General features: G+C 41.1%; 1 protein-coding gene across 1 annotated transcript; it reads right to left on the bottom strand.

Annotated features, from left to right (window-relative positions):
- Positions 1 to 1,846: 1,846 nt before the first annotated feature.
- LOC129490165 (olfactory receptor 5P55-like) lies at positions 1,847 to 2,779 on the bottom strand. Its single transcript, XM_055293738.2, has 2 exons — positions 2,218 to 2,779; positions 1,847 to 2,136 (listed from the first exon to the last, which is right to left on the bottom strand). The coding sequence occupies exons 1-2, from the start codon at positions 2,777 to 2,779 to the stop codon at positions 1,847 to 1,849; spliced, it is 852 nt and encodes a 283-aa protein (XP_055149713.1).
- Positions 2,780 to 10,535: the final 7,756 nt, after the last annotated feature.

Genomic DNA, 10,535 nt, shown 5'->3' on the forward strand with positions numbered 1-10,535 from the left:
GCACAATTAGGGAAGGTTTAAAGTCAAACTAGTATCAAACAGAGACTTCAACTTTGAAAATATCAGAAGAGCTAAAAAAAGAGGATTGGAAAAGAACAGAACTTTCTCATGATTCAGTGAAATATTATTTATTTATTTATTCTGAGACAGAGTCTTGCTCTGTTGCCCAGGCTAGAGTGCAGTGGCACGATCTTGGCTCACTGCAACCTCTGCCTCCTGCGTTCAAGTGACTCTGATGCCTCAGCCTCCCAGGTACCTGGGATTACAGACGTGCACCACAACGCCCAGCTCATTTTTTGTATTTTTAGTAGAGATGGGGTTTCACTATGTTGGCTAGGCTGGTCTCAAACTCCTGACCTCAGGTGATCTGCCCACCTCAGCCTCCCAAAGTGCTGGGATTACAGAGGCGAGCCACCTCGCCCAGCCAAAATGTTATTTAATGTCATAGCTCCCATAATCTCCATGTGTCGTGGAAGGGACCCAGTGGGAGGTAATTGAATTATGAGGGTGGGTTTTCCCATACTGTTCTTATGGTAGTGAATAAGTCTCTACAAGATCTGACGGTTTTATAAAGGGCAGTTCCCCTACTTATGCTCTCTTGCCTGCCATCACGTAAGACGTGCCTTTGCTCCTCCTTCACCTTTCGCCATGATTGTGAGGCTTCCCTAGCCATGTGGAACAGTGAATCCATGAAATCTCTTTTTCTTTATAAATTACCCAGTTTTGGGTATTTCTTCATAGCAGTATGAAAATGGACTAATACGCTATGTAATATGGTCTCACCCTCAAAAAACATTGATGTGTAAGAATATGTCATCCTGTGGAGTGGTTTCCCCAGGAAAGCAAGGAAACCAACAGTTTATGAACAGTTGTTTGTGCCAGACTCTGTGGGAGCCCCTATCCTCCCTCATGGAGGCCTAATCATAACCAGTTGAGATGGGTGTTACTGTCTAGTTTTCACTTGGGAAAATGGGGGCTCAGGGTCTAGGTGACTGACTTAACATCTAACAGAGGCCAAGAGAAGGAGTCACTCAGAGGCAAGGTGAACTGAGGTGTGGGTGCAGAGGCTCCAAACTCCATGGTCCCTGATGTTGGGATTCGATCAGGCTGGTGGGAAAAATATTAGTTATGATAGCCACAAAACCCTTTTGGAAGGCCTGAGGGTTTTCATATGACCTCGGTAACAGACCGAGCTCAAGGCGGCCTGCTCCCATTACCTTTAGTTAAATAAATTAGAGTAGTAAACAATGGGATGTGGGGAAGTTATCTAGTTAACTTGTTTACTCATGTGGTCTTAAGCCTTAAGCCTCTGATACATGCTTTTTACTCTGGAAGTCCACAATGTCAATTACCCTCTAATAGTGTTGACTCAAGCTTTTGTTAACTAATCTTAATGAATAAATGCAAGCCTCCCGAGCTGATCGAGGCAACCTTCCATACAGTAACAAACCTCCCATACCACTTTATAATGCTGTGATCCAGGTTCTCCTTATGATATCTGGAATTTAAGGAATGCTGCCATTGTTGTTTTTTGAGATGTAGTCATCAGAAAAAGTCTGTACCGTGCATTGGTTGAGAATATAGTCTCTGGAACCGGACTGCCTCTTATCAGCTGTGTGATTTTGGGCAAGTTACTCAGCTTCTCTGTGCCCCAGATTCCTAAGGGATAATAATAGTGCCCATTTCATACATTTGTTGTGAAGATAAAATGGGTTGATAATGGATCAAGTGTTTAAACTAGTGCTGGCACATACTTTGTTCTATCTAAGGGTTAATATTATCCATACTTTATACTGTGGCTACCATATTACAGCTTGGGATAGGATGCTCAATGCTCCACACTTGATTATGAAGACAGCTCGCACAGGCATCTCCTCTTCAAAGCGTATTTTACATCTTTATTCCTCAGGCTGTAGATCAGAGGGTTCAGCATGGGGATGACCACAGTGTAGGAGACAGACATGACCTTGTTGTGTTCCATGGAATTGTGAGAGCTTGGCTGAGCATACATGAAGGTGATGGTGCTATAGAAGAGGCAGATGATGGTGAGGTGGGAGGCGCAGGTGGGGAGAGCTTTGCTCTGGGCTTCCAGGGAGCGCATCCTGCAAATGGTCACGAGGATGTAGGCGTAGGAGACTGGGATAATGGTGATGGTAAAGAGGATGAGCAAGGCACATGATGAGAAGATAATGGTCTCAACCTCAGTAGTATCTGCACAGGCAAGATGGAGCACAGGGGGGATGTCACGGAAATAGTGGTTAATGACATTGGGGCCACAGTAGGGCAGCTTAAATGTGCACCCAGTCAGCAAAGCTGAATTGGCAATAGAAACAGTATAGCAGGTCACCACCAGCAGGACACACAGACATTGGGACATAATAGTGTGATAGAGGAGAGGGTGGCAGATGGCGGTGAATTGGTCATAGGCCATGATGGCCAGGAGCAGACATTCAGCAGTACCATGGAGGGTCATGAGGGCCATCTGGACCATACAGCCTGCAAAAGAGATGGATTGGCTTGAGATGAGGAAGCTCTCCAGCAGCCTGGGGGTGTCCACTGTGGAAAACGAGGAGTCTATGAAGGAGAGGACGCTCAGGAAGAAATACATGGGGGTGTGGAGCTGTGGGTCTGCATGGGTCAGAGTGATCATTCCCAGGTTGCCCATGACAGTGACTGAATGTATGAGCAGGAAGAGCACAAAAAGGATGCCTTCGAGCTCCTCCTGCTCTGTAAGTCCTAGCAGGCGGAACCAGGTGACTTGGGTGTGGTTCTCCACCATGGTGTGCATGTCACTGCAGAGAGACCAAATAAGACACGTGTGTACTCTAGAGTTAGGGTCAGCGCCCAGAGCTTTTTAAATATCCCCAGGATACGCAGTGTTAGGGAAAGAGGGAGAGGAACTAGTAAGAATTGAACACCTGCTATGAGCCACGTGCTAACTCATTTTTAAAGCAGCTATTGAAACTTCATACATACCTTCTGTTTAAATATTATGTCCACTTATATTTAATGAGATGATCAACTTACCTAAGGTCACAAAGCTAGTACATAAGGAAAGTAGAATTAGAACTCAGTCTGGCCAGGTGTGGTGGCTCACACCTGTAATCGCAGCACTTTGGGAGGACAAGGTGGGTGGATCATCTGAGATCAGGAGTTCAACACCAGGCTGGCCAACATGGTGAAGCCTCATCTCTAGTAAAAATACAAAAAATTAGCCAGGCGTGGTGGCACATGCCTGTAGTCCCAGCTACTCAGGAGGCTGAGGCAGGAGAATCACTTGAACCCAAGAGATGGGGGTTGCAGTGAGCCCAGACTGTGCCACTGCATTCCAGCCTGGGTGACACAGCAAGACTCCATCAAAAAAACAAAAAACAAAAAAACAAAAAAACCTCAGCCTGTTCTAGTAATTGTATCCTTATTATGTAGTTAGAATCATTTTCTGTTCCCGAATTTCCTGTTCTACAGGGAACCAGCAACTGCAGTGGGTATTGGAGGCCTGGTCTCTTGCCCCAGAGAGAGAATAATTAAAAGGATCAGTGTGGGTCATGTTTGGAAGCAAAGACTCCAATAGTGCTAGTCCCCTAGGCCTGGTACACAGGAAATCAGATGCCTCCAGTCATTAGAACGTGCCCAAAGATTGGCCCTCCTGGACCCACTGACATTGGAACCAGTATACACTGTCCTGCGGCCCAAGGACAGACATGCTCAGCCCACTGCTGCCACCACTGGGGCCTAAACTCTGACCCACCTTGTGTCCCAGTCACATGCTGTCATGCAGCCCAAGGACAGACATACGCAGCACACTGCTACGACTGGAACTCAAACTCTGATCTTGACTGTCCCACTCTCCACCACAGCCTCCACTAATACCTGTACCCTATGCCACCAAGGAAATCACAGATACTACTGATGCTGTTTATAGCCAGAGAAATAAAATAGAGACTATATAAGGATGGTTCAACATATGCAAATCAATAAATGTGATACATCATATCAGCAGAATGAAGGACAAAAATCATCGGATCATTTCAATTGATGCTGAAAAGGATTTAATAAAATTCAACATCCCTTCATAATAAAAACTAAAGAAACTGGATATAGAAGAAACATACCTCAACATAATAAAAGCCATACAAGACAGACACATAGCTAGCGTCATATTGAATATGGAAAAACTGAAAGCCTTTCTCCTAAGATCCGGAACATCACAAGGATGCCCACTTTCACCACTGTTATTCAACATAGTATTGGAAGTCTTAGCTAGAGCAATCAGAGAAGAGAAAGAAATAAAGGGCATCCAAATTGGAAAGGAAGAAGTCAAATTATCCCTGTAAGCAGATGATATGATCTTACATTTGGAAAAACCTAAAGACTCCACCAAAAACCTATTATAATGGATAATCAAATTCAGTAGAGTTTCAGGATACAAATCAACATGTAAAAATCAGTAGCATTTCTATATTCCAAGAGCAAACAATCTGAAAAAGAAATCAAGAAAGTAATCCCATTTATAGTAGCTACAAATGAAATTAAATATCTAGGAATTAACTTAATCAAATAAGTGAAATATCTCTACAATAAAAACTATAAAACACTGGAGAAAGAAATTGAAGAGGACACAAAAAAATAGAGATTTCATGTTCATGCATTAGAATAACCAATATTGTTAAAGTGTCCATACTACCCAAAGCAATCTAAAGATTCAATGCAATCCCTATCAAAATACCAATGATATTCTTCACAGAAATAGAAAAAACAATTCTAAAATTTTTGTGGAAGCACAAAAGACCCAGAATAGCCAAAGCTATCCTGAGCAAAAAGAACAAAACTGGAGAAATCACATTACTCAACTTCAAATTATGCTATAGAGTTATAGTGACCAAAACAGCATAGTACTGGCATAAAACCAGACACATAGACCGATGGAACAGAATAGAGAACTCAGAAATAAATCCATACGTCTAGAGTGAACTGGTTTTTAACAAAAGTGCCAAGAAGATAAACTGGGGAAAGAATAGTCTCTTCAATAAATGCTGCTGGGAAAACTGAATACTCACATGCAGAAGAATGAAACTAAGGGAGAAGTTTATAGTAATAAACACCTGCATCAAAAAAGTAAAACAATTTCAAATAGACAATCTAATGATACATCTTAGGAACTAGAAAAGCAAGAAAAAAATCCAAGCCCCAAATTAGCAGAAGGAAGTGAATAATAAAGATTAGAGCAGAACTAAACAAAATAGAGACTAAAACAAAAAGCAAAAAACAAAAAAAACACCAACAACAAAATTCAAAACAAATGATCAATGAAACAAAAAGTTGGTACTTACCCTTGGACACAGGAAGGGGAACATCACACACTGGGGCCTGTTGTGGGGTGGGGGGAGGGGGGAGGGACAGCATTAGGAGATATACCTAATGTAAATGACGAGTTAATGGGTGCAGCACACCAACGTGGCACATGGATACATATGTAACAAACCTGCATGTTGTGAATATGTACCCTAGAACTTAAAGTATAATAAAAAAAGTTGGTACTTGGAGAAGATAAACAAAATTGATAATCTACTAGCTAGATTAACTAAGAAAAGAAGAGGGAGGACCTACATAAACAAAATCAGAAATGAAAAAGGAAACATTACAACTGATACCACAGAAATACAAAACATCACCAGAGACTATTATGAGTAACTATACTCTAACCAAATAGGAAAACCTGGAGAAAATGGAAAATCCCTGGCAACATTCAATCTATCAATATTGAATCAGGAAGAAATATAAAACCTGAACACCAATAACAAGTAATGAGGTTGAAACAGTAATGAAGAAATTTCCTGGCCAAGTGCAGTGGCTCATGCCTGTAATCCCAGCATTTTAGAAGGCTGAGACAGGAGGATCATCTGAGACCAGGAGTATGAGACCAGCCTGGGAAACATAGTGAAACTTTGTCTCCACAAAAAAAATAAAAAAAATTAGCCAAGCATGGTGATATGCACCTGTATTCCCTGCTACTTGGGAGGCTGAGGTGGGAAGATTGCTTGAGCTCAGGAGGTTGAGGTTGCAGTTGCAGTTAGCCATGATGGCACGACTGAACTCCAGCCTGGGCAACAGAGGGAGACCCTGTCTCAAAAACAAACAAACAAGCAAACAAACGAACAAACAAACAGAAGTTTCCCAACAAAGAAAAGCTGAGGCTGGATGAAAGATAATATGCCATTTACAAGTAGGATTTATACCAGGGAAACAATGATGTGGTTTAACCTATGCAAATCAATAAATGTGATATATCACACGAACAGAATGAAGGACAAAAATCATATGATCATCTCAATAGATACAGAAAAAGCATTAATTTTTTTTTTTTTTTTTTTTTCGGAGACGGAGTCTTGGTCTGTCGCCCAGGCGGGAGTGCAGTGGCTCAATCTTGGCTTACTGCAACCTCTGCTTCCCGGATTCAAGCTATTCTCTTGCCTCAGCCTCCCGAGTAGCTGGGACTACAGGCGCATGCCACCACACCCAGCTAATTTTTGTATTTTTAGTAGAGACGGGGTTTCACCATATTGGTCAGATTGGTCTTGAACTCCTGACCTTGTGATCTGCCTGCCTCAACCTCCCTGAGTGCTGGGATTACAGATGTGAGCCACCACACCCAGCTGAAAAAGCATTAATTTTAAAAAAATTTTTATTATAAAAATTAAAAAAAAAAGAGATGGGGGTCTTTCTATGTTGCCCAGGCTGGCCTTGAACTCCTAGCCTCAAGCCGTCCTCTTGCCTCAGCCTCTCAAAGGCCTGGGATTATAGGCATGAGCCACCGTGACTGGCCAGAACAAACATTTGATAAAGTTCAATGTCCCTTCAAGATAAAAACTTTCAACAAACTAGGCCTAGAGGAAAATAATAAAGGCTATATATGACAAACCCACAGCTAACATCATACAGAATGGGGAAAAGTTGAAAGCCATTCCTCTAAGAACTAACAAGAAAGGATGCTCACATTCACCACTCTATTCAACATAGGACTAGAAGTCCTATTCAGAGCAATCAGGTACAAGCAAACAAACAAACAAATCCAAATTGGAAAGGAGGAAGTCAAACTGTCCCTCTTTGCAGATTACATTTCTTATATTTAGAAAAAGCAAAACACTCCACCACAAAACTCCTAGAGGTGATAAGCACATTTAGTAAAATTGCAGGATACAAAGTCAACATACAAAAATCAGTAGTGTTTCTATACTCCAACAATGAAATAGCTGAAAAGGAAATCAAGAAGGCAGTCCAATAATAGTACAAAAGATGAAATAAGCCAGATGTGGTGGCTCATGACTGTAATCCTAGTACTTTGGGAGGTTGAGGCAGGAGGATTGCTTGAAGTTGGGAGTTCGAGACCGGCCTTGGCAAGAGCAAGAGCCCATCTTTACAAAAAATAAAAAAAGTTAGCCGGGTGTGGTGGTGTGCACCTATAGTCTCTGCTACTCGGGAGGCTGAGGTGGGAGGATTGCTTGAGCCCAGTAGTTTGAGATTGCGGTGAACTATGATTGTGCCACTGCATTGCAGCCAAAATACCTAGGAATCAGTTTAACCAAGGAGGTAAAGGATCTCTACAAGAAAAATTACAAAACACTGGGGCAAGAAACTGAAGAGGATGCAAGCAAATGGAAAGTCATCCATGCTCATGGACTGGAAGAATTAATGTAGTTAAAATGAATATATTGACCAAAGCAATATACAAATGTAATGTAATCTCTATAAAAATACCAATGTTGTTTTTCACAGAAATAGAAAATACAATCCTAAAATTGATACAGAACTAAAAAGGAGCCAAAATAGCCAAAGCAATTCTTAGCACAAAGTACAAAGCTAGAGGCATCACACTACTTGATTCAAATTATATATAAAAGACTTTTTATCCCTCACCCCCCTTCCACCTGTTACCCTGAATCCCCAAAGTCCATTGTATCATTCTCATGCCTTTGAGTCCTCATAGCTCCCACTTGTGAGTGAGAACCCAGGAGTTTGATCATATGATGTTTGGTTTTTCATTCCTAAGTTACCTCACTTAGAATAATGGTCTGCAATTCCATCCAGGTTGCTGCAAATGCCACTGTTTCGTTCTTTTTTATGGCTGTGTAGTATTCCATGGTGTGTGTGTGTGTGTGTGTGTGTGTGTGTGTGTGTATACTACATTTCCTTTATCTACTCATTGATTGATGGGCATTTGGGCCAATTCCATATTTTTGCAACTGCAAATTGTGCTGCTGTAAACATGAGTGTGCAAGTATCTTTTTCTTCTAATGACTTTTTCTCTGGGTAAATACCCAGGAGTGAGATTGCTGGATCAGATGGTAGATCTACTTTTAGTTCTTTAAGTAATCTCCACACTGTTTTCCATAGTGGTTGTACTAGTTTCCCACCAACAGTGTAAAAGTGTTCCCTTTCCACCACATCCATGCCAACATCTATTATTTTTAGTTTTTTGTTTATGGCCATTCATGCAGGAGTAAGGTGGTATCACATTGTGGTTTTGATTTGCATTTCCCTGATAATTAGTGATCAACGTCACTATTCATCATGGAAATGCAAATCAAAACCACAGTAAGATATCATTTTACCCCATTTAGAATGGCTATTACTATTATTATTTTGAGACAGAGTCTCACTGTGTTGCCCAGGCTGGAGTGCAGTGGTGCAATCTCTGCTCACTGTAACCTCCACCTCCCGGGCTCAAGCAATTCTCATGCCTCAGCCTCCTGAGTAGCTGGGATTACAGACATGTGCCACCACGCCCCACTAATTTTTGTATTTTTAGTAGAGATGGGGTTTCATCATGTTGGCCAGGCTGGTCTTGAACTCCTGGCCTCAAGCAGTCACTAGAATTATAGGCATAAGCCACTGCACCCAGCCAAGAATAGCTATTATTAAAAAGACAAAAAATAACAGATGCTGGTGAGGATATAGACAGAAGGGAACTCATATTCTGTTGGTTGGAATACTGAAGATTTCTCAAAAATCTAAAAATAGAAGTACCATATGATCCAGCAATCCCACCACTGTGTATCTATCCAAAAGAAGAGAAATCAGAATAATTAAAGGCATACCTCCACTCATATGTTTATTACAGCACTGTTCACAATAGCACAGATATGGAATGAACATGAGTATCCCTTGATGGACAAATGGATAAAGAAAATGTGGTATATGCATGTAATGGAATGCTATTTGGCCATAAAAATAAAATTATATCACCTGCAGAAACATGGATGAAACTGGAGGTCATCATGTTAAGTGAAACAATGCAGGCACAGAAAAACAAATACCACATGTTCACTCAGATGTGGGAGCTAAGAAACTTGATGTGATGAAGATAGAGAATAGACTGATGGTTACCCCAGGCAGGGAAGAATGTGAGTGTGGGAAAGAGAAATGAAGACAGGTTGATGGATGCGTATATATTTACAGGTGGATAGAAGAAATGAGTTCTAATGTTTGATAGCAGAGTAATGTGACTATGGTTAGCAACAACATATTGTATATTTCAAAATAGCTAGAAGAGAGGACTTGAAATGTTACCAACACATAGATAAATACTCAAGGTGATAGATAACTCGAATACTTTAACTTGATCAATACACATTCTATGTATGTAAAAGACACTCACATGTACCCCATAAATATGTAAAACGTTATATATCAATTAAAAAAAAGAAAACAAAGTCTGTGTTTTTGTTCATTACTAAGAAAAATATCTGACTGTGAGAACAGGTAGCTACAGCAAATGTGGAATTCCAGCTGGACAAAACCATGTCAAAGGACCAAGCGCTTTTGTTTTAGCCAAGAAGAACTGAAGGCAGTAGAACATGCCAGACTTGTGGCTTTGGCATCCAGTGAAGGACAGTTCTTTTTTTTTTCTCTTGACTTTTATTTCAGAGGGTACATGTGCAGGTTTGTTACATGGGTAAATTGCATGTCACTGAGGTTTGGTGTACAAATGATCCCGTCACCCAGGTAGTGAGCATAGTATCCAATAGGTAGTTTTGCAATTCATGTCCCCCTCCCAACCTCCTCCATCAAGTAGTCCCCAGTGTCTGTTGTTCCTATCTTTGTGACCAAATGTATTCAGTGTTTAGCTCCCCCTTGTAAGTGAGAACACACAGTGTTAAGTTTTCTGTTCCTGCTTAGGGTTATGGCTTCCAGCTGTAATCATGTTGCCGCAAAGGACATGATTTTATTCCTTTTTATGGCTGTGTAGTATTTCTTGGTGTATATATAATGGCATTTTGTTTATCCAGTCCACCGCTGATGGGCATAAGCTGGTTATCTATCTTTGCTACTGTGAATAGTGGTAAGATGAACATACGAGTGTATGAAGGACACAGTTCTTATGGCAGAATGGGTGATGGAGATCTCTAGGCAGGGAGCAAAGGTCAAAGGGCATGTGCTCTTAAGCTCCATGCCAGTGAAACTTCTCTCCAGTGTTCTCATGCTCCCACAAATTTGCTTGTTGGGATCCTCATCATCTAGGTTTTCAAATAATCATG

This window comes from Symphalangus syndactylus, chromosome 1 (assembly GCF_028878055.3).
Source record: "Symphalangus syndactylus isolate Jambi chromosome 1, NHGRI_mSymSyn1-v2.1_pri, whole genome shotgun sequence".
NCBI classification, from domain to species: Eukaryota; Metazoa; Chordata; class Mammalia; order Primates; family Hylobatidae; genus Symphalangus; species Symphalangus syndactylus.